This window comes from Rana temporaria, chromosome 9, assembly GCF_905171775.1.
Source record: "Rana temporaria chromosome 9, aRanTem1.1, whole genome shotgun sequence".
Taxonomy (NCBI): Eukaryota; Metazoa; Chordata; class Amphibia; order Anura; family Ranidae; genus Rana; species Rana temporaria.
In genome coordinates, this window is record NC_053497.1 from 165,793,734 (window position 1) to 165,819,023 (window position 25,290).

The 25,290-nt window shown below is 46.6% G+C and overlaps 1 protein-coding gene across 1 annotated transcript in view; it reads right to left on the reverse strand.

Annotated features, from left to right (window-relative positions):
• LOC120914296 (class I histocompatibility antigen, F10 alpha chain-like) overlaps positions 1 to 25,290 on the reverse strand; it is an 81,646-nt gene that overhangs the window by 21,341 nt on the left and 35,015 nt on the right. The window contains exon 5 of the mRNA XM_040324929.1: positions 24,571 to 24,773. Coding sequence (XP_040180863.1) covers positions 24,571 to 24,773 — 203 coding nt within the window. The remainder of the gene's footprint in view (positions 1 to 24,570; positions 24,774 to 25,290) is intronic.

The following is a 25,290-nucleotide window of genomic DNA, read 5'->3' on the forward strand; positions in this document are numbered from 1 at the left end:
TTCCGTATGTCCTCGAGAGTACCCCTACCCAACGATCCTCCCAAATAAGATGTCATGTCTGTAGCAAGTGCGGATATAGGCATGACACCTGTTATTTTTGTCCCCCCTGTCCTGACAATCCTGGTCTTTGCATTGGGAAATGTTTTGAACGCTACCACACACTAGTGCAGTTTTAGCATAGGGTACAGCATTTCACAGGCTAGGATACACTTACACAGGGTCTCCCAAGATGCCATCGCATTTTCAGAGACCCAAACCTGGAACCGAAAAGTTGAACAGTTACAGTTGCACAAAAAAGTGTTTTAAAATATATATATATATATATATATATATATATATATATTGTGACAGGGTACACGACTCTGTGTATGTCAGTGAGAGGTTGGAAAGGGCAGCTTTCCCTGTCTTGGAAAGGGTTAAGCCTGGCCCAACAGGTAAACCTCCTCTCTCTCTATATTAATTAGCCTGCACCTGATAGTGGGGAGGGAGAGTGGGAGCTCAGAGCGAGATCCAGGCTGCACTGGATGGACACAGACTGGAGAGGGTCTGCGTATTCGTGGAATTAAGGTCTGTCAGAACAAATGCTTATATCGGACTGTGTTTTTGTTTGTTTAAACTAGAAGCCGGAATAGCCGCTCTAGTAAAGCGTAGTGAGGGACGCTCTTGTTTAGTTAGCCTCCTAAGGTGGAGTAGGCCTATTTATTTGTGTTTTTTTCATTGGACGCAATAAAGCTGCATTTGTTCGCCATTTATGTTTAAAGACCAGTGACTTTCCTACAATATATAAAAAACAAAAATAGTTGTAGTTTTATTGTTCTCTCCCTCTCTATTCTATCTCTATTTTTCTGCTGTTTTATTGTTATGTTTTATCATGCTTGCTTTTCAGGTATGTAATTGTGTTATACTTTACTGTTTACTGTGTTTTATTGTTAACCATTTTTTTGTTTTCAGGTACGCCATTCAGCTGCAGCGTGGATTTATTTATCTTGACAGCAACAGCGTTTGCTCCCATGATACATAAAGCCGTGACTCCAATGCTGTGGGAGGTGATTTCACCACCACAGTTAAAAAAAAAAAGAGCATATATGCTGGAGCATGGGGGCAGTAGGGGCGGTGGAGCGATTTTTGCTCCTAATGGCGCATACATACGGTCGAAACTCCAATGGAGGCTTGCCCGTGGAAAAGTCCGACCGTGTGTACGCGGCATTACTTTATGCCGCGTACATATGATCAAAATTCCGAAGGAGGCTTGCCCGTGAAAAAGACCGACCATGTGTAAGTGGCATAACTTTATGCCGCGTACATACGGTCAAAATCCCGAAGGAGGCTTGCCTGTGGAAAAGACTGATCGTGTGTACGCGGCATAACTTTTTTGTGGGAGGATGCCCCCATGCTTCGGCATATATAAATGGTGCATGTATGCCTATCATTAGAAGTGGGTGGATGAAGGGAGGTATTCTAATGGTGGGCATACCCACCGATCAATCTCTTTTTCTCTCAAGCGTCTTCCAGGACAGCCCATGAGACCTAGGGCTCCTCCTACCAGGACAGGAAACACGTTAACCCCCACCGGATAAAAGGGCGGTCCTCCAGGCCCCATGCCAGTATTAGTGTTTCCTCCGGACGGGGGGTAACATGTTTTAGGAACCTGGTCCCCTAGGTCTCATGGGCAGGGGCTCTAATGGCCATTTAAGGGGTATTTGTTATTTTTTACTAACCTCCGTGCCATGTGCAGTGTCCACTGGAGAGGTGGAAATCTGCTACTCTTGTTTCTCTGTGCCTGGTGAGGGCCAAGACCGGGATGGCGTCGGGCCCCTAGCGTCATAGCACAGGCTGCAGCCATTGGGCAGGTGATGGGTCCCGCACACAGCATGGCTGTCTCGTGCTGGGAATCCAGGAAGTCACTGGTGCTTGAGGGGCGGAGCTTCTGCGCTCCAAGCTGGCCCATAGGAAGATCCGGCGGGGTCTCTTCCGGGTCGCATGATGTCATCATGGGGCGCCGGAGACGCGGTTCCAGTCTCCAAAACGGCGCGAAAAAGGGTTTTAAATGGCTTGCTGGTGATCGCTGGTAGAAGCAGCACAGGCTGTTAGAATACCAGACGGGCGGCATGGATTCTCCTGCAGTACCTTCTCAGGCAGATGCAGTCTCCAACACCAGCACCTCTCAGGTAAGCCTTAAGTATGGACTATTTTGCTATCCTGATGAGTGTTTCACCCCCCCTCCCAATCATAGGATTTGGTGTTAGGGGACACACTTTCTTTTCTCCTGCACGTGGTGATGGAGTATTTTGTTTGTGGTTTGGTACTTATTGGGGTCATTTATTTTATGTCTTTCAGGGCAAGACCCAGGACAAATCCCAAGCGCAGCCACATAAAAGAAAGTGTGCGGTGTGCGGTAACAAGCTGAGCTCCACTTGGTGCAAAGCAGTTTGTCGCACATGTATAGATGGTTTAGTGAAGGATGACCCAGTGACCTCAAGTCAAAAAATGTTGACTTCGGTCAGAGATGAGCTTGCTTCTACTTTTGGTTCATTTAGAGATCTAATTGACAAAATGCAGGCTCCCCCAACAGGGTACATCTTCAAAAAGAAAGGCTTCAGTTGTTAGCACCCCGCAGGTGAGCGTAGAGAGTGAAGACTCTGAGGCTGAAGCCAAATCTACCTATTCTTCTCCGGAAGACTCAGGGTCAGATACAGAGCCTAGGGATAGAGTATCCTCTAAGGGCTCAAGGTTAAAATTGTCTCTGGAAGACGTGGATAACTTGTTAAAAGCCATCTATACTACCCTTGGGATGGAGGAGGAGGAGGTACAAATGTCCAAACATGACCTTATGTACAAAGGGTTGCACAAAAAGAAAAAGTAAAAACTTTCCAGTGCACGATTCCCTCCTTGATACTATCAAACTGGAGTGGGAGAATCCAGAGAGAAAACCTTTCTTTTCTGGTAACCTAAAAAGAAGGTTTCCATTTGATGAGGATGCAGCGATACCGTGGAACAAGAACCCAAAGTTAGACGCTCCTCTTTCAAAGGTTTCAAAAAATTCGGACCTGGCGTTTGATGATATGGGTACGCTTAAGGATCCTATGGACAAAAAATGTGATGTCCTTCTTCATAGAGCTTGGGATTCAGCTATGGGGAATCTCAAACCATCTTTGGCCTCTACCTGTGTAGCCAGAAATTTGGAAGAATGGCTTACACAAATCCAAACCCATCTTTTGGCAGGTACTTCTAGGGAAGAGATTTTAAAATCCTTTCCTCTCCTTTTTAGTGCCGTGGGTTTTTTGCCTGATTCTTCTGCAGAATCAGTAAGAATGACAGCCAGGACTTCAGATTTAGTGAACTCAGCCAGAAGAAGCGTTTGGCTTAAAACATGGTCTGGGGATGCAGCATCTAAGCTACGATTATGTGGGCTTCCCCTGACCGGGGATCATCTTTTTGGCACAGGTTTGCAGGAGGCACTGGAACGTACGGCCGATAGGAAAAAGGCCTTTCCAGAAAAGAAAAAGCAGACGGGAAGAAAAAAATTTCGTGGCCAAAACAAAAGGCCTGCCATGGCAACAGGGTCCTAAAGAAAAGGACAATAGGCCCAAGAAACATTGAACCGGGTACAAAGGCAAGGGTAGAGGAGGTGTTTTGTTTAACACACCTCAGCAGCCCGCCAAGCCACAGTGACCAGCATCTGCCAGTGGGGGGAAGATTGAGGGCCTTTCTCCCACAATGGGCAACCGTCACCTCAAGTCCCTTCATCCTGGATCTGGTGGCAAATGGGTACAGGCTAGAATTATCCTGCCAGCCACCAGAACGACTCTTAATTACCTCTCCTCCCAAAGATCGGGAGAAAGCAAGAGCTCTGGGTCTCCAAGTAGGAGATTTGTTAGACCAGAAGGTCCCGTTTTCTGTTCCCTGGTCAGATCAGAACAAAGGGTTTTATTCCCACATTTTTGTCATCAGAAAGCCGTCAGGGAAGTATCGACTCATTCTGAATCTTCGGTCTCTAAATTGATCGATCAGGTACAAGCACTTCAGGATGGAGACAGTGTTCTCTATCAAGAATCTGCTTTACCCAAACTGTTTCATGGCCACGTTGGATTTAAGGGATGCTTACCTACATGTCCCGATCCATCCGGCATTCCAGAGATTCCTGAGAATAGCGGTAAAAATGGGAACGGAAATCGGGCACTTTCAGTTTCAAGCCCTCCCCTTCGGTCTGTCCTCATCCCCACGTATCTTCACAAAGGTATTGGGGGAGGCGCTGGCTCCACTAAGGTTAAAGGCGATAACTATCATCCCTTACCTGGATGACCTATTAATAGTGGTAGAATCCCACCAAAAATTGCTAGCAGATCTCCAGACTGTACTAGACTTCCTTCAATCCCTGGGCTGGCTGATAAACAGGGAAAAGTCTTCCCTAGATCCAGCCCAGAAGGTGAAGTACCTGGGTTACGACTTTTGCTCAGTAGTCCAAAAAGTTTTTCTCCCAGAAGAGAAGGTCTCCAAGATGGTGCAAGCAGTGTCAGCTTTACAGACCAATCAGTTGGTCTCGCTGAGGGAAATTTCAAGGACGGTAGGTCTCATGACCTCGTGTTTCCCTGCAGTACCATGGGCAAGATTCCATCAGAGACCATTGCAGAGATTCCTTCTGGAAAATTTGGATGGAGACGCCAGGTCCCGGGGGTCAAAAGTTTGGTTACCTACCAAGGTAAAAAGAAGTTTGTGGTGGTGGAGGAAAAATCTGCACCTAACAAAAGGCCTGCCATGGTCCATCCCGATATCCAAGAGGATCACGACAGACGCAAGTGCCTGGGGATGGGGAGCCCACCTCAAAGACCAGGTCGCACAGGGGAAATGGTCCTTGAAGGAAGCAAGAGCTTCATCGAACCAGAGGGAGCTGCTAGCGGTTCAGAGAGCCCTGCAAGCCTTTCAATCGGAGGTCAAGGGTCACAATCTCCAGATCCTGTCCGACAACATTGCGACAGTGGCATACCTCAACAAACAGGGAGGCACGAGGAGTCGAATTCTTCAAGGGATTGATTGCACAAGAAATTTTGTCTTGGGCAGAAGTAAATCTAGGCTCAATTTCAGCAGTGCACCTGAAGGGGACGCAAAACAGTCTGGCAGACTACCTCAGTTGCCACAGGGTGGAGCGAGACAATTGGTCGCTTCATCCAGAAGTCTTTGCAGAGATCACCAACAAATGGGGTTGTCCCGAAGCAGATCTGTTCGCAAATCAGGACAACCGCAAGACAGAGGAGTTCTTTTCTCTAAACCCAGAGGATCGATCACTGGGGATAGATGCCCTGGCGAATCCGTGGCCCTTCGACCTCTGCTACGCCTTTCCGCCGATCAGACTCATTCCAGAAGTGCTCCGGAAGTTTCTCCTAGAAGAAACAGACCTTATTCTGATCGCCCCCTTCTGGCCAAGAGGCCATGGTTTTCCCTGCTACAGTCTCGGAGCCTCCACTGAGACTTCAGAACAGAGAGGACTTGCTGTCGCAGGGTCCAGTGTCACACCCACAGGTGGTTTCCTTAAGCTTGACAGCTTGGTATCTGAAGAGAAGATACTGAAGGCTCAGGGGTTTTCTGACAAGGTGATCAAAACCTTGGTAAATTGCAGAAAACCAGTCACTAGAGCCATTTATTCCAAAGTTTGGAAAAAGTTTAATTCATGGTTGTCTGAAAACCAAAGATCAACGCATGATGTTCCTTCTATTTTGGAATTTTTTCAAGAGGGTGTCGACAAGGGTCTTTCAGTTAGTACCTTAAAGGTACAGGCGGCAGCTATCAGCGTTTTTCTCCAGTTTTCTCTTTTGGAAAATCCCACGGTAGCTAGATTCTTTAAATCCATTTCAAGGGCCAGGCCAGTAGTGGTAAGAAGTTGTCCAACTTGGGACCTGTCCCTGGTACTTCAAACTCTGGTAGAGTTTCCTTTTGAGCCCTTAGAGGATATTTCTGTTAAATTACTTACCTTAAAAACTATTTTTTTAGTAGCAATTACCTCAGCTCGTAGAGTAAGCGAGTTACAGGCCTTATCAGTAAGGGAGCCTTTCCTCACGATTTTGGAAGACCGAGTTGTATTGAAAACTGATCCAGGTTTTTTGCCTATGGTAGCCAGTACATTTCACAGATCACAGGATATTGTACTACCATCCTTTTGTAGTTCGCCACAGGGCGATCAGGAAAATAAATTTAGTTTTTTGGATGTAAGAAGAACCCTTCTTACCTATTTGGAGGTCACCAAGACCTTCAGAAAGACAGACGCTTTATTTGTCCTTTTTTCAGGTACACACAAGGGTAAAAGTGCATCTAAAGCCACATTGGCTAGATGGATTAAGCAGGCCATCTCAGAATCCTATAAAGTCAGAGAAGTTCCTACACCTTTTGTTACAGCGCATTCAAGAGCTTTGGCTGCGTCTTGGGCTGAGAGGGCTGGTGCTTAACCGGAACAAATCTGCAAAGCTGCCACATGGTCCAGTTATTCGACCTTTATTAAACATTATCGCCTGGATCTGCTATCCGCTCAAGAACAGGCGTTTGGTCGAAAGGTCTTTCAGGCAGTTGTCCCACCCTAGACTGGTAAGTTCTGGCTCATCGTCTCATGGGCTGTCCTGGAAGATGCTTGAGAGAAAAGCTGAGTTAGGCTTACCGGTAACTCCTTTTCTGAGAGTCTTCCAGAACAGCCGGATTCCCACCCGGTTTTGTAGAAGTTATGTGTTTTAATGCATATGTTTTTCAGGGTAGTCCTACGGTTCTCGAAAAGACTGGCATGGGGCCTGGAGGACCGCCCTTTTATCCGGTGGGGGTTAACGTGTTTCCTGTCCTGGTAGGAGGAGCCCTAGGTCTCATGGGCTGTCCTGGAAGACTCTCAGAAAAGGAGTTACCGGTAAGCCTAACTCAGCTTTTTTCATTCAGCCAACAGGCTGCATGAAAAAAAAGAAGATTACAATACATGTCCAATAAGGACCAGCAACGTACTGGTATGTTGCTGGACTTTGAATGGTTATTGAATGTCACTACCTATTGCTTTTATAGGGGATATTTACATTCCCTGACATAACAATAAAAATGGTAAAAAAATAAAAATAAAAATGGAACAGTTTAAAAAAAAAAAAAAAAAAAAAAAAGCACCCCTGTCCCCTTCTGCTCTTGCGCAAAGGCGAACGCAAGCGTCGGTCTGGAGTCATATGTAAACAGCAATTGCACCATGCATGTGAGGTATCACCACAAAGGTCAGATCAAGGGCAGTCATTTTAGCAGTAGACCTACTCTGTAAATCTAATGTGGTAACCTGTAAAGGCTTTTAAAAATGTATGTAGTTTGTCGCCACTGCACATTTGTGCGCAATTTTAAAGCATGTCGTGTTTAGTATCCATGTACTCAACCTAAGATAATCTTTTTTATTTCATCAAACATTTGGGCAATATAGTGTGTTTTAGTGCTTTAACCACTTAAGCCCCGGACCAAAATGCTGCCTAAAGACCCAAGGGGTTTTTACAGTTCGGGACTGCGTCGCTTTAACAGACAATTGCGCGGTCGTGCGACGTGGCTCCCAAACAAAATTGGCGTCTTTTTTTCCCCACAAATGGAGCTTTCTTTTGGTGGTATTTGATCACCTCTGCGGTTTTTATTTTTTGCGCTATAAACAAAAATAGAGCGACAATTTTGAAAAAAATTCTACATTTTTTACTTTTTGCTATAATAAATATCCCCCAAAAACATATATAACATTTTTTTTTTTCCTCAGTTTAGGCCGATACGTATTCTTCTACCTATTTTTGGTAAAAAAAATCGCAATAATCGTTTATCGGTTGGTTTGCGCAAAATTTATAGTGTTTACAAAATAGGGGATAGTTTTTTTGCATTTTTATTTATTTATTTATTTTTTACTACTAATGGCGGCGATCAGCGATTTTTTTCGTGACTGCGACATTATGGCAGACACTTCGGACAATTTTGACACATTTTTGGGACAATTGTCATTTTCACAGCAAAAAATGCATTTAAATTGCATTCTTTATTGTGAAAATGACAGTTTGCAGTTTGGGAGTTAACCACAGGGGGCGCTGTAGGAGTTAGGGTTCACTTTGTGTGTGTTTACTAGTGTAGGGGGGTGTGGCTGTAGGAATGACGTCATCGATCGTGTCTTCCCTATAAAGGGAATGACGCGATCGATGCGCCGACACAGTGAAGCACGGGGAAGCCGTGTTTACACACGGCTCTCCCCGTTCTTCAGCTCCGGGGAGCGATCGCGACGGAGCGGCTATAAACGAATAGCCGCGCCGTCGTCCCGGATCGCTCCTGAAGCCACGGGGACCGCCGCATGTACGGGGGGGGGTCCCGATCGGACCCCCGACCCACGTCAAGCAGAGCACGTATATATACGTGCATGTGCCTGCCTGTGCCATTCTGCTGACGTATATGTACATGCGGCGGTCCTTAAGTGGTTAAAATGTAAAAAAGTGTATTTTTTTTCCCAAAAAATGCGTTTGAAAAATCGCTGCGCAAACACTGCGTGGAAAAAAAAAAGCACTACCCACCATTTTAATCTTTAGGGCCTTTAAAAAATATATATAATGTTTGGGGGTTCAATTTAATTTTCTTGCAAAAAAAAGAGATTTTTAATACAGCTTACCTGTAAAATCTTTTTCTTGGAGTACATCACGGGACACAGAGCGGCATATTCATTACTATATGGGTTATATGGAGTACCTTCAGGTGATGACACTGGCAATCTCAAACAGGAAATGCCCCTCCCTATATAACCCCCTCCCATAGGAGGAGTACCTCAGTTTTGTAGCAAGCAGTATGCCTCCCAAAATGGTCCCCAAAAGAGGGGTGGGAGCTCTGTGTCCCGTGATGTACTCCAAGAAAAAGATTTTACAGGTAAGCTGTATTAAAAATCTCTTTTTCTTTATCGTACATCACGGGACACAGAGCGGCATATTCATTACTATATGGGATGTCCCAAAGCAATGCTCACAATGAGGGGAGGGAGAACATCTCCAAGACAAAAGGATTTAATTTAGAGATATACTCAAATCATAATAAATCCAACTTAGTTGAGAAAAATAATTTTAAATTTTAACTCAAAAGGGAGCCCCCGGAGTCCGAGGGTCTCAAACTGCAGCCTGCAGCACTGCCTGCCCAAAGGCTGTATCAGTATTCCTTCTTACGTCCAACTGGTAGAATTTTGTAAACGTGTGGACAGAAGACCAGGTTGCCGCCTTGCAAACTTGAGCCATAGAGATCTGGTGGTGTGCTGCCCAGGATGCGCCCATGGCCCTAGTAGAATGAGCCTTTAATGATAACGGAGGAGGCAACCCTTTCAAGCCGTAGGCCTGAGTGATTAACTGTTTAATCCACCTTGAGATGGTGGATTTTGCAGCTGCCTGCCCCTTCTTGGGCCCATCCGGTAAGATGAACAACACATCTGTTTTCCGGATTTTCTCTGTAGCTTTAAGATAGGCCTTCATGGCCCTGACAATATCCAAGGTATGCAACAACCCTTCCTTTCTGGAAGTAGGTTTCGGAAAGAAGGATGGTAATACCAAATCCTGGTTTAGATGAAAACTGGATATAACCTTTGGTAGGAAGGAAGGATGAGGGCGGAGAACGACCTTGTCCTTATGTAAAATAAGATATGGTTTCTAACAGGATAAGGCTGCCAGTTCCGATACTCTTCTGGCGGAAACTATGGCGACCAAAAATACCAACTTCCTTGTCAGTAAAACCAAAGGAATTTCAGCCAACGGCTCAAAAGGTTGTTTCTGTAAACTTGACAGAACAAGATTTAAATCCCACGGACAAATTGGGGATTTAACCGGAGGATTAATACGTAAGACCCCTTGAATGAAGGTCTTAACCAGCGAGTGGGTGGCCAGCGGCTGCTGAAACCACACTGACAAAGCTGAAATCTGTCCCTTGATTGTGCTTAATGCCAGTCCTTTATCCAATCCTAGCTGGAGAAAACGTAATACTCTATCGATGGTATATTTGCGAGAAAGCCATCGCTTGGACTCACACCAGCCTACATAGGCCTTCCAGACCCTGTAATAAATCACCCTAGAGACCGGTTTCCTGGCTCTGATTAGGGTAGAGATTACTTTCTGAGACAGACCTCTACCCCTGAGAATCAGGGATTCAGCCTCCAGGCCGTCAAATTTAGATGCCGTAAGGCAGGGTGGAGGATCGGACCTTGCGATAGCAGGTCTGGCCGTAGAGGAAGAGTCCAAGGGTCTCCCACTACCATCTTCAGGATTCGTGAATACCATGCCCTTCTGGGCCATGCTGGAGCTACCAGGATGACTGGTATGTGCTCCACCCTGATCCTGCGCAGCAGGCGGGGTAGTAACTGGAGCGGGGGAAACGCATAAAGAAGTCTGAACTGATGCCAAGGGCAAACCAGCGCATCGGTTCCGCAGGCCATCGGATCCCTTGAGCGGGATATGAACCTGTCTAGTTTCTTGTTGAGTCTCGATGCCATGACATCCACGTCCGGCACTCCCCATCTTTGGCCGAGTGTCTGAAAGACTTGTGGATGTAGAGACCATTCCCCCGGCAACAGAGTCTGGCGACTTAAGAAGTCCGCCTGAAGGTTGTCCACTCCTGGAATGAATATTGCCGATATGCAGGGCACATGAGCCTCTGCCCACAGGAGAATCAAGCTCACCTCTCTCTGAGCGGCTTGACTCTTGGTTCCCCCTTGGTGATTTATGTATGCCACGGCCGTGGCATTGTCTGATTGAATTCTCACCGGGAACCCCTGCAATTTGGACGTCCAAGCCCTGAGGGCTAGTCGAGCAGCTCTGAGCTCCAAGATGTTGATGGGCAACTGCCTCTCTGGCTTTGCCCAAGTACCCTGGCGAGTGCAACCATCCAAAATTGCTCCCCAGCCCGTCAGGCTGGCGTCTGTGGTTACTATCTTCCAAGCCACTGGGCTGAAAGACTTCCCCCTCAGTAGATTCTGAGGGTCTAACCACCAACACAGACTTTGTCGGACTCTTGATGAGAGCGGCAAAGGGATATCCAAGGCCTGTGGCCTCCTGCTCCATGCTGACAGGATTGCTGCCTGCAGGATGCGAGTGTGGCTCTGGGCGTACGGTACCGCCTCGAATGTGGCCACCATTTTGCCTAGTAACCGCATACATAGGCGAATAGTTGGTTCCTTTTTGCTTAGAACCAGTAGGATCAATTCCCTGATGGCTTTGACCTTCATCAGAGGTAGAAACACTCACTGTTGTTCTGTGTCTAACCTCATGCCGAGATATTCCAACTGCCTTGTGGGCTGGAATGCTGACTTTTCTCGATTTAGGACCCAGCCGAACCTCTCGAGGTATTGGACCGTGAGGGCCACTGCTCGTTCCAAGCCAGGAGACGAGTGATCTATGATTAGGAGGTCGTTCAGGTACGCTAGGATCGTGACCCCTTGGATCCTTAGCTTGGCTAGGATTGGGGCTAGGACCTTCGTGAACACCCGGGGGGCCGTAGCCAACCCAAAGGGAAGCGCCACGAACTGGAAATGACGCGAAGCCACCATAAAGCGTAGATATCTTTGATGTGGCTGATAAATTGGAACATGAAGGTAGGCATCCTTTATGTCTATGGAAGCCATGAAGTCGTCCTTTTGGAGTGTGGCAGCTGCTGACCGCACGGATTCCATCCGAAATGAGCGGACCTTTAGGTATGCATTTACCATTTTTAGGTCCAAAATTGGCCTGACATCTCCATTGGACTTTGGGACGATGAATAGGTTGGAGTAGAAACCCAGCCCTTGTTCTAGGGCTGGTACCTCTATTATTACTTCCTGGGAGAGTAGATGATTTAATGCCGTCATTAATGCGGCTCCCCTCTCCGGATCGTTTGGAATCCTTGACTCCTGGAAATGAGGAGGAGGAAACCTTAGGAAGTCTAATTTGTAGCCCGTGGCCACGGAAGATCGTACCCACTTGTCGGGAATACTGGCTTCCCAAACCTCTGAAAAGAGACGCAGCCTTCCCCCCACCTTCGTGGGTGGGGGCGCCCCTTCATAAGGTCGGCTTGGGGGCTGGTTTTGCTGGTTTGCGAAACCACTGCTTCTTGCCTCTGGCCGCCTGGCCCTGCGATCTGCTATTGAAGTTAAAGTTTGATTTTGCAGGAGGCCGTCGATACTGCTTGGCATTAGAGGGCCCCTGCCCAGGGGAGTGCTGTCGTTTAAACGCAGGCCCCTGAAACTTCTTAGTTGGCAAAGGAGTACTTTTGCCGCTTGTAATGGTCTGAATGTATTTATCCAGATCTTCTCCGAAGAGTCGTCCTCCATGGAAGGGGAACCCTACCAGGAGCTTCTTGCATGGAGGCTCGGCCTCCCAGCTCTTTAACCATAAGAGTCTTCTCATATGGATAAGGGATAACGATAAACGTGACGCTTGCTGGATAGAATCCTTAATCGCATCTACCGTAAAGCGTATGGCCCTAGGGACATCCGAAAATTCTTCTGCCTGCTGGGCAGGAATAAGTTTAAGCATCTGCTTAGTTTGATCCGATAATGCTTGTGCAACCCCAATCGCAGCCACAGCTGGCTGCACTACTGCCCCTGCAGTAGTAAAGGAGTTTTTAAGTAGTGCTTCCAAGCGTTTATCAACCGGATCCTTGAACACCTGTATGTTTTCTACAGGGCATGTTAAAGACTTGTTAACACATGAGATGGCTGCGTCCACCGAAGGGGTTGCCCATCTCTTGGAAAATTTATCTTCCATAGGATACAAGGCAGAGAATTTTTTAGGTGGTAAAAAGGTTCTATCTGGCTTGATCCAATCTTGGAACAAAACTTCCTCTAGCAGAGGATGGATCGGAAAAACTGCGTTGCTTTGAGGCGCCCTTAGTGAGCCCAAAGCTGAAACAGTCGATACTTGGAGATCTGGTACTGGCAAGTTGAAAGCACTATGGACCAAGTCCGTTAAGGCTTGAACCCACAAGCTCTCCCTTTGGGAGACTGCCCCAGACTCCCCTGTATCCGGATCCTCGATCCCCGAACCTGCTTGGTCTTCGTCCAAGAGGTCTTCCAATTCTCCTGCGGAAAGGACCTCCTCCTCAGAGGGTCCATGCTCGGGTGACGGAGATTTATTCCGTTTTCTGCCCCGCAGAGCCATGGTTATCATTTTTTCCATTCTTTTTTCCATCTCCTTTAAAGAGGTGGACAATACCTCGTCCGTGACCACCCTAGGGTTGGACTGACCCGTGACAGTCCCAGCCCCAGATCCCGATGGTCCCACCAAGGCTCCCTCTGGGGAAAGCAGCGGCATAACTTTGTCCGAGACCTCAGACTCTCTGGGGGAATCCCCACCTCTTGTACCCTCTGACCCGGATGCCATGGTACAATACCGAGGTACGCCCGCTAACTTATCGGTGTTTGGAACTATAAACAATTATTGTCCAAAAACCCGTTTGAGGGAAAAAACTGCCTTCTCTCCCTTTGATGGATTTTTTCTTTTTTTTTTTTTTTCAAACCCAAGAAAGAAAAAAACATTCTGTCCCCCTTAGTAGTATTGCCAAAAAAAAACTGCTGAGATAGAAAAGAACAGCCTATTTCTAGGCTTCAAGACAGTCTTATGAAGACTGCAATATCTTTTCTGGCCACTGTGTGTCCTTGGCACCCCGTGCTGCCGCTCTGGTCTCTTCCTCCTCAGTTCCAGCATGAACTGAGCTGATGGAACGAGAAAGGAAGGGCCGCCCCTTCCTTAAACCAACTGACCCGCCCTTCCCCCCTCAGCTAACGGCGCGAAAATTGCGCTCATAACACGGGGACGCGCGCGCGCCCTCCCACGGGGGGGGGGGTGGGGGGAAGGGAGCCCACGAGGAGGCCAGCGTTTGCCTGTCATCCAGGCTAGGAGGAAGAACCAATGCAGCATCGCCTGGAGGCTTGCAGTTAAGCACATCTCTCTTAACACAAACACACAGCCACTCAAATGCTTTTCAATACTACCAGGGAGGTCACCTCTTATGGGGAAACAACACATAGAAAAACCTGCTAAGAACCAAGTTCCGCTAGTTTCCCCTCACTTACCTGCTCCATGCCGCAGGACTTTGCCAAGCAAGAGGCCCAATCTTCCCCCATCTCCGTGGGGCTGTCTAGACCTTCAGGCCCTGGGTTCCTATGAAGGATCCACTGTCCTGGGCCCATATAGCACTCTGGCAACAGAAACATTAGGCCCCCAAAGGTTTCTAAGTTCTGGGCCCAGGGTCCAGCTCTCTAAAAAGAAAAGCATTATGGGCTATACCCCAAGGGTTTGGGGTCCGGTTACTGACCACTTTAGCGCTGAGGCCTTTGGACAGAACCGGTTAGCTCACCTAATCCCAAGGATGCGGAGGCAAGCTAAACCATGACCAACACCTAAGACACTGGCGTAAAAACTGAGGTACTCCTCCTATGGGAGGGGGTTATATAGGGAGGGGCATTTCCTGTTTGAGATTGCCAGTGTCATCACCTGAAGGTACTCCATATAACCCATATAGTAATGAATATGCCGCTCTGTGTCCCGTGATGTACGATAAAGAAATATATATATTTTCATGTAAACAAAGTGTCAGAAAGGGCTTTGTCGTCAAGTGGTTAGAAGAGTGGGTTATGTATGACATAAGCTTCTAAATGTTGTGCATAAAATGCCAGGACAGTTCAAAGCCCCCCCAAATGACCCCATTTTGGAAAGAAGACACCCCAAGATATTTGCTGAGAGGCATGTCGAGTCCATGGAATATTTTATATTTTGACACAAGTTGCGGGAAAAAGACAATTTTTTTTCCCCGCAAAGTTGTCACTAAGACCGCTTTCCCACTGAGGAGTTTTTCAGGCGGTTTAGCGCTAAAAACAGCGCCTAAATACCGCCTGAAAAACTCCCGCCCTGCATTCTCAATGTAAAAGCCAGAGGGGTTTCACACTGAGGCGATGAGCTGGCCGGAGAAAAAAAAATCTCCTGCAAGCAGCATCTTTGGAGCGGTGTGTTTGAAAACAATGGGAAACCGTGGTAATGCCGCCGTCAATGAGCCTCTGCAGAGGCACATTGCGGGCGGTATTAACCCTTATTCGGCTGTTAGCGGGGTTAATACCGCACCGCTATCGGCCAAATACCGCAGCAATTCCGCGACAATTCAGACGGTATAGCGCCACTATATTTAGCAGCGCTATACCACCACCTCACATGCCGTCCAAGTGTGAAAGGGGCCTTAATGATATATTGCTCAAACATGCCATGGGTAGATGTGGAATTAAACCCCAAAATACATTCTGTTGCTTCTCCTGAGTACAGGGATACCACATGTGTGGGACTTTTTGGGAGCCTAGCCGCGTACGGGACCCCAAAAACCAAGCACCGCCTTCAGGCTTTCTAAGGGTGTAAATGTTTGATTTCACTCCTCACTGCCTATCATAGTTTGGGAGGCCATGGAATGCCCAGATGGCACAAACCCCCCCCCCCCCCCAAATGACCCCATTTTGGAAAGTAGACACCCCAAGCTATTTGCTGAGAGGTATGGTGAGTATTTCGCAGATCTCGCTTTTTGTCACAAAGTTTTGAAATGTGAAAAAATAAAAAATAAATTTTTCTTTTCTTTCTTCATTTTCAAAAACAAATGAGAGCTGTAAAATACTCACCATGCCTCTCAGCAAATAGCACGGGTCTCTTCTTTCCAAAATAGGGTAATTTTGGGGGGTTTTGTGCTATTTTGGCATTTTATGGCCTCTCTCTCTGGTGTTGTGGTACAGCGTAGTTCTCTCTCTCTTGTGGTGTGGTACAGCATGGCTCTCTCTCTCTGGTGGTGTGGGTACAGCATGGCTCTCTCTGGTGGTGCGGTACATGGTGGCTCTCTGGTGGTGCGGTATATGGTGGCTCTCTCTGGTGGTGCGGTACATGGTGGCTCTCTCTGGTGGTGCGGTACATGGTGGCTCTCTCTGGTGGTGCGGTACAGTGTGGCTCTCTCTGGTGGTGCGGTACAACGTGGCTCTCTCTTGTGGTGCGGTACAGCGTGGCTCTCTCTTGTGGTGCGGTACAGCGTGGCTCTCTCTGGTGGTGGGGTACAGCGTGGCTCTCTCTGGTGGTGCGGTACAGTGTGGCTCTCTCTGGTGGTGCGGTACAGTGTGGCTCTCTCTGGTGGTGCGGTACAGTGTGGCTCTCTCTGGTGGTGCGGTACAGTGTGGCTCTCTCTGGTGGTGCGGTACAGTGTGGCTCTCTCTCTCTCTGGTGGTGTGGTACAGCGTGGCTCTCTCTCTCTCTGGTGGTGTGGTACAGCGTGGCTCTCTCTCTCTGGTGGTGTGGGTACAGCATGGATCTCTCTGGTGGTGCGGTACATGGTGGCTCTCTGGTGGTGCGGTACATGGTGGCTCTCTCTGGTGGTGCGGTACATGGTGGCTCTCTCTGGTGGTGCGGTACATGGTGGCTCTCTCTGGTGGTGCGGTACATGGTGGCTCTCTCTGGTGGTGCGGTACATGGTGGCTCTCTCTGGTGGTGTGGTACATGGTGGCTCTCTCTGGTGGTGTGGTACATGGTGGCTCTCTCTGGTGGTGCGGTGCAGCGTGGCTCTCTCTGGTGGTGCGGTGCAGCGTGGCTCTCTCTGGTGGTGCGGTACATGGTGGCTCTCTCTGGTGGTGCGGTACAGTGTGGCTCTCTCTGGTGGTGCGGTACAGTGTGGCTCTCTCTGGTGGTGCGGTACAGTGTGGCTCTCTCTGGTGGTGCGGTACAGTGTGGCTCTCTCTGGTGGTGCGGTACAGGGTGGCTCTCTCTGGTGGTGCGGTGCAGCGTGGCTCTCTCTGGTGGTGCGGTACATGGTGGCTCTCTCTGGTGGTGCGGTAAACTGTGGCTCTCTCTGGTGGTGCGGTACATGGTGGCTCTCTCTGGTGGTGCTGGGGCTATTAGTTCCCCCAGCACAGTCCTCTCTTTCATTTTGCATGTCTCCTATGATAGCTGCTATAAGCACTGAGTCCTCTGTGTGTGTTTTTGGGATCCCCCCCCCCAGCAGAGTGCATGCTGGGGAGTGTAATCAGCTCCCTGCTATCTCTGCACACCTATCTCTGGGACTGCATTTCCCATGATGCCCCTCTATTTCTTCTGATTGGCTGCTGTTGTGGGGACATCTCCTCACATGTGCTGTTGAGTCCCGACAAGAGAAGGGGAGGAGGGTGAGCGGGGGAAATGTCCTGCCAGCAGCCTGCAGCTCTCCCCCTTTCCCCACCGTGCAGACGCCTTGGCTGGAGCAGCCCCTGGGAGCAGAGGAGCGGAACTGTTGGTATCGGCTCTGAGGCTGAGCTGTGTGTGAGAGAGACACACAGCTCAGCCGATGCAGCCCGAAAGTTCCGCTGGAGACACAGGCACGGCCGCATAGCGGTAGTGGCGAGCGGCGGCCACGGCCTGTGTTAACCATGTTCAGGCCGCGGTCGGCGCTTACCTCCCGCTGTGCGGCCTGAACAGCAACAGGCTACGGTGCGGGTGGCCCTGGCTGGGTTGGCCCACCGGGCATATGCCTGGTCTGCCCTATGGCCAGTCTGGGCCTGCATGTGGTATCCCTGTACTCAGAAGAAGCAAAATGTATTTTGGGGTGTAATTTCACATATAACCATGGCATGTGTGAGCAATATATCATTTAGTGACAACTTTTTTTTGTAATTTTTTGTCCTTTTTTTTTTGTCATTATTCAATCACTTGGGACAAAAAAAATAAAATAAAAAAATATTCATGGGCTCAACATGCCTCTCAGCAATTTTCTTGGGGTGTTTAATTTCCAAAATGGGGTCATTTTGGGGGGTTTTGTACTGCCCTGACATTTTAGCACCTCAAGAAATGAGATAGGCAGTCATAAACTAAAAGCTGTGTAAATTCCAGAAAATGTACCCTAGTTTGTAGACGCTATAACTTTTGCGAAAACCAATAAATATACGCTTATTGACATTTTTTTTTACTAAAGACATGTGGCTGAATACATTTTGGCCTAAATGTATCACTAAAATTGAGTTTTAGATTTTTCTTATAACAAAAAGTAAAGAATATCATTTTTTTTCTAAATTTTCAGTCTTTTTCCATTTATATCGCCAACAAAATTAATCGCAGAGGCAATCAAATACCATCAAAAGAAAGCTCCATTTGTGGGAAGAAAAGGACGCAAATTTTGTTTGGGTACAACATTGCATGACCGCGCAATTACCAGTTAAACAGCGCAGTGCCAAATTGTTAAAACACTTTGGGTCTTTATGCTGCATAATGGTCCGGGGCTGAAGTGGTTAAAGCGGAGTTCCACCCAAAAATGGAACTTCCGCTTTTCAGATTCCTACCCTCCTCCGGTGTCACATTTGGCACCTTTCAGGGGGAGGAGGGAGCAGATACCCACGTAATCCAGGTATTTGCTCCCACTTCCGGGCATAGATGGCAGCAGTTCCTGCGACGACCTGCGCCACATACGGTCCCTCCCCCACCCCCCCACTGTCTTCTGCGAGATACACAGGTCACAGAAGACAGCAGGGACCAGTGGAATCGTGCAGAGCGACTCGTGCATGCGCAGTAGGGAACCAGGAAGGGAAGCCGCAAGACTTCACTTCCTGATTCCCTTTACCGAAGATGGCGGCGCCTCCACTGGAGAGCCGAGGGACAGATCAGCTTTGGGTGCTGACATCGCGGATGCCCAGGACAGGTATATATATTAAAAGTCAGAAGCTGCTGGATTTGTAGCTGCTGACTATTTTATTTTTTATTCGGCGGAACTCCACTTTAAGGAACTTTTTTGGATTTATCTCCTTAGAATGTATATACCCCCTGAAGAAGACCATGATAATATGGGTCGAAATGCGTTGGGGTATTCATGTGGATGTCCATGTTGTAATGTCCTGCAAACAACTGGCTCCACTGTGTGTGCTTTTTTGCCTAGAATGTTGGAATATGTTGTTTTATATGTCAATTACCAGAGCCTAGTATTTCAACTTTATGTGAAAGCTGAAGTTCATGTTGTTGATACAATAAAAGATTTTATAATAAAAACACTATGTTCTATGGATTTGATCATGTTTCCTGCAAAAAAACACATTGGGGGAACCTTCCCATTTTGTATTTTTTTTGGGGTGCACAGCTATGTTGGCTCTCACATTATTCTATTCTGTAGATATAACATATATGATGTATATAGTGTAGTGTGTAGATATAACATATATGATGTATATAGTGCAGTGTGTATATATGGGGTGTAGATATAACATATATGATGTATATAGTGCAGTGTGTATATACAGTGTGTAGATATAACATATATGATGTATATAGTGTAGTGTAGTGTGTGTGTATATATGTATATATCTATCTATCATATATATATATATATATATATATATATATATATATATATATATATATATATATATATATAATATATATATATATAACATATATGATGTGTACAGTGTGTATATACCGTAGTGTATAGATATAACATATGGGTTAGGATGAAGGAAAAAAGCTGGGACAGCCGCACTCCAAAAAAACTCCTCCTTTAATTAAAAATCACAAAATACATGCCACAGCAAAAAACAGCACAACAAAAGAAAAGCTGACGTTTCGCACTATGCCTTAGTGCTTCTTCATAGCTAGTGTGTAAGCAGTAAAATGAGTGAATATATACCTTACAACCCAATGAGTGGGAGGGGGCTCTGGAAACAATTAAGTTAAACAGGGTCCCCTGTGAAGTTTGGGTGTGTCTCGACAGACAATCAGAGAGTGTCTCATGTGGACTATGTCTCATACAAATTCATAGTGAATAGTGGATAAAATGATGTGTTGACCCAATAGAGAAGTGGGGTGCAGAAAAATGTGAAAGAGAGTGTAGGAGTATGTGTAAGTGTGAAGAAATATATTTGAGTGTGAGGCCCCATACACACGAGAGGATTTATCCGCAGATACGGTCCAGCGGACCGTATCCGCGGATAAATCCTCTCGAGGATTTCAGAGGATTTCTATGCGATGGCGTGTACACACCATCGCATTGAAATCCGCGCTGAAATCCTCTGCCGATGACGTGTCGCGCCGTCGCCGCTATTATGACGCGGCAACGGGCGCGACGCTGTCATATAAGGAATTCCACGCATGCGTCAAATCATTACGACGCGTGCGGGGAATCCCTTTAGACGGATGGATCCGGTAAGTCTGTACAGACGAGCGGATCCATCCGTTGGAATGGATTCCAGCAGATGGATTTGTTGTGCATGTCAGCAAATATCCATCTGCTGGAAATCCATCCCAGGGGAGATTTATCCGCGGATAAATATCCGTTGGCGTGTACACACCATAGGATCTATCCGCAGAAACCCATTTGATGGGATTTATCTGCGGATAGATTCTATGGTGTGTATGGGGCCTAAGAGAAGTGAATTAAAGAGGACAGGAAATGGAATGATATGTGTAAAACATGTATAACATGTATAAGTAACAAATAAAACGAAATGAAGAAAACAAAAAATATGATATGAATTAAAGTGCAATAAAGTAAAGTGAAATGAATTAAAAAAGAAGAAGAAAGAAAAACAAATAGAGTGAAATGGGGAAAAAAAAAAAACCATATAAAGGACGATGCATAGACCATAAAATAATATGGTGTAATGTAGTGAACAAAAAATGCCTAAAGATTGAGCATAGTGTAAAGGTGCACCTTAATTCTAATGGTCTTATTTGTTTTATAGTATATTAACTTGTGTTTTTTATTATGTTTATGATTATTGTTATATTATTTTTGTTTTTTGTATTTTTGTTGCCTGTATGTGTTTGTGTACTTACTCATTATTGTAATAATAACTGAGACACCGGGCATCTATCTGGACTGGTTAAACATTCATTGTGAGCTGAACCATTAATGCAAAGACAAAAACAAAAGCAAAAAGATGTGAACATGTGTGAGCGTTTATAGAAGAGTTCTAAAATATCCTAAAAATCAGTAAATTAGTAAACATGCAGAGTAGTATGAAATGATAGTAAAAAAGAGGCACTTGAAATGTCGGGAAGTGTCAATGTGGCTATATGAGGCTAATGAAAAATAACCGCTATTAGCGGACAATAGCCAACATGTGAACCTCATTCTAAATAGAGAATCTCTCTAGAGAATGATAGCGATCAGGGTATGGGCATGGAGTGTGTGTTAGGTTGCATAGCGGAATCGATATATTGGTATTACAATATTTTAATACTTTAATGTTAGACTGGAAAGGGAAAAGTAAAACCAAAAGGAAACCAAGAGGTTAATGAAGGGTTAATGAAAAACTCCCTAGGCAGTAGGTAAACATGTGTTGAAAGGGAAATATGCCATCCGATTCTCTGTCTTGACATATCCAATTACCAAAAAAGCCACATTTGAGGCCACCACATCTCGCCGACAACAAAGACATCGCCATACATGTCGCGATGACTGTGCGATCTACATGAATTAAATACTTAAATGTGTATTTACAAGGAACAAATAAAATTCGATAAAACGGAGAAGCCGAACATTACTGTTGACAGCTGTATATACAAAAAACAGTGGGCCAGATTCACAAAGAGATACGACGGTGTATCTACAGATACACCATCGTATCTCTGACGTAAACTGGTCCTATCTATGCGCCTGATTCATAGAATCAGATACGCATAGATAGGGCTAGATCCGACAGTGTTACACCGTCAGATCTTTTTTTCAATTTAAAAATGGCGCCGGGGGCGTTCCCGCTGATTTACGATAAATAATATGTAAATCAGCGAGATACGCAAATTCACGAACGTACGCGGACCCGTCGCAGTCTTCTTACGTCGTTTCCGTAGCGGTTTTCGGACGTATACTTACCCCATCTTTTATCAGGCGCAGCCAATGTTAAGTATAGCCGGCGTTCCCGCGTCGAATTTGAATTTTCCTACGTCGTTTGCGTATGCCGATTCACGAACACGCGCGTCGCAAGTCCCGCTCACGTCGCAACCACTGACGTCCTAGTGACGTCAGTGGGAGCAATGCACGCCGGGAAATTCCCCGGACGACGCATGCGCATTTAAATCGGCGCGGGAACGCGCCTGATTTAAATATGACACTCCCCTAGCCGCGGAATTTGAATTCCGCCGGGGGATTTAGGATCCGCCGTCGCAAGTTTGGAGGTAAGTGGTTTGTGAATTAGCCACTTGACTCCTAAACTTGCGGGAGCGGATCTTAATTCACGTAGATCGAGCGGATCTATAGATCCGCTGCGCTACGTGAATCTGGCCCAGTATGTCTATATATGTTATATCTATACAAAAATGTATAGATATAACATATATGATATATATAGTGTAGTGTGTATATACGGTGTGCAGGCCCGGACTGGCCATAGGGCAGAACGGGCATTTGCCCGGTGGGCCGGGCCACCCGCGGGCCGTTGCTCTGTGGCCTGTTGATGATCAGGCCGCACAGCGGGAGGTGCGCGGCGCCCGCAGCCTGAATAGGGTTAAAACAGGCCGCGGCCGCCGCTCACCTACTGCCATGCGGCTGTGCCTGTGTCATCTCCGGGCTCCGGCGCATCTACATTAGCGGCTGAGCGGCGGAGCTGTGTGTCTCTCTCAAACACAGCTCCACCTAAGAGGTCATGCTGGCAGTTCCGCTGTGTGCTCGGAGCCTCGGACACTGCTCCTCCTCTTCCCGCCTCTCTACTCCTGTCTGCCGCGCCCACACCCCCTGTGTCTGTCCCGACCACACATCCCAGGGGGATGTGAAGAAACAAGGCTGCAGTCAGCCTTCTCCTGAGCCTCCATCATGGGGTGAGTAAGATCACCTTCTCTCCACCAGTGTATACATAAAATGCACTTAAAGGGGTGTTCCAGTCAGTTTTCATGTTTATTAAAAGTCAGCAGCTACAAAAAGTGTAGCTGCTGGCTTTTAATAAACAGACTCACCTGCTCCACGTTCCAGCGATGCTCCGCTCCTCTCCGGCCGGCGTCTTCATTCCAAGTGTGGGCACCCGGCCGTGACAGCTTTCGGCTTCACGGCTGGGCACCCACTGCGCATGCGCGAGCGTCACTGCGCATGCGCGAATGGCGCCGCGCCATGCAATTGGACAGGTCGATCGCCTGGGACCTGTCACGTGTCCCAGGTGATCGCCTACAGGGAGGGGCTGCAGAAAGGCGATTAGGCTTATTCGCCTTAGCAGCCCCTCGGCGGAAGGAGGAAGTGGGACAGGAAGTCCCACTTCTCCTTAAGCCCCCCCCCCCCCCCCAAAAAAAATTACATGCCAAATGTGGCATGTAAGGGGGCGAGGAGTGGATTAAGCGGAAGTTCCACTTTTGGGTGGAACTCCACTGTAAGGATGGGCCAAGCGTCATAGAAGTACTTAAAATGAACGGCGCATGCGCCATCCCGTGGCCACATCCCAGTGCGCATGCTCAGAATCAAGTCGAGATAACTGCCTAAGATACGTCGAATCACTACCTATGACGTGAACGTAACCTACGCCTAGTCATATTCACGTACAACGTAAACGACAAAAGATACAACGCCTTGTGTTCCCTGGTCCATACCTTTGCATGAGTTGCGCCTCCTATATGGGGAATAACTTTACGCCAGACGTACGACTTACGCAAACCGCGTATATGATGCGCCGGGCGCAACTACGTTTGTGAATCGGCGTATCTCGCTCATTTGCATATGTGCATAGAAAATCTATGGGAGCGGCAAATGCGCCCGGCGTAAATATGCGCCTACGATACGACGGCGTAGGCAAGTAACGTCGGTCGTAGGAAGTCTATTTTCAGGCGTATCTCAGATTGTGGGCACGGCGCACAGATACGCCGCGTAAGTGTAACTATGCGCCGTTGTATCTCGAGATACGTCGGCGTAAGTGCTTTGTGAATCCGGGCCATTGTGTGTATATATAACATATATGATGTATATAGTGTAGTGTGTATACAGTGTGTAGATATAACATATGATGTATATTGTGTAGTGTGTATATACGGTGTGTAGATATAACATATATAATGTATATAGTGTAGTGTGTATATACGGTGTGAATATATAACATATATGATGTATATAGTGTAGTGTGTATATACGGTGTGTAGATATAACATATATGATGTATATAGTGTAGTGTGTATATACGGTGTGAATATATAACATTTATGATGTATATAGTGTAGTGTGTATATACGGTGTGTAGATATAACATATATGATGTATATAGTGTAGTGTGTATATACGGTGTGTAGATATAACATATATGATGTATATAGTGTAGTGTGTATATACGGTGTGTAGATATAACATATATGATGTATATAGTGCAGTGTGTATATACGGTGTGTAGATATAACATATATGATGTATATTGTGTAGTGTGTATATACAGTGTGTAGATATAACATATATGATGTATATAGTGTAGTGTGTATATACGGTGTGTAGATATAACATATATGATGTATATAGTGTAGTGTGTATATACGGTGTGTAGATATAACATATATGATGTATATAGTGTAGTGTGTATATACGGTGTGTAGATATAACATATATGATGTATATTGTGTAGTGTGTATATACGGTGTGTACATATAACATATATGATGTATATTGTGTAGTCACCTCTCTTCTCCAGATCTTCTCTCCCATTGTTGATGTGTTTCTTCAGCCATTCTATACAGATATTCTCCAGATAATTCTTGATTCTCTCCCCCTCTCTGATCTCCGGACTGTTCCATCTCTGTGTGGTGATCTGAGCCTCATTCATGGTCGGGATATAGATCTCTCTCTGTGTGTCCAGAGACATGAATTCTCTCCCATCATATCTGTACTGATTACAGGGCCGTCTTTAATATGGTTTGGGCCCTGGGCAAACATTTTTTTTGGGCCCCCCTCCAGCTTATTTTGGGCCTGGCTGGTTCACATGTATGTTTTGGCGGTCTTCATTTGTGCAGGTACAGCAGCCCATTGATTTGAATGGGCTGCCATGCCTTTGTTTCCTGCAGAAAAAAGGTGCATTCAGCATTTTAAAAATACAGTTGCCTTGAAATCCATTCTGCTTTTGCACCATGCTACTTACCTGCAGTTCTTGCACACACAAACGCACTGTGTTTTTAAAAGCGTGACCTAAACGTCTAAAAATGCAGCAAGTTTGACAGTGCGGGAACTGCAGATAAGTCACAGCAGACAGCAGAATGGACAGACAGTGCTGTATTTCAGTGCTTGATGGGCATAGGCGTGCCGTGTGCGCAGCCTATTACATGAGGCATGCGCTTTTCTTTGCAGGAAACGCAGGCATGGCGGCAAATTCAAATGAATGGGCTGCTGTGCCTGCGCAAATGT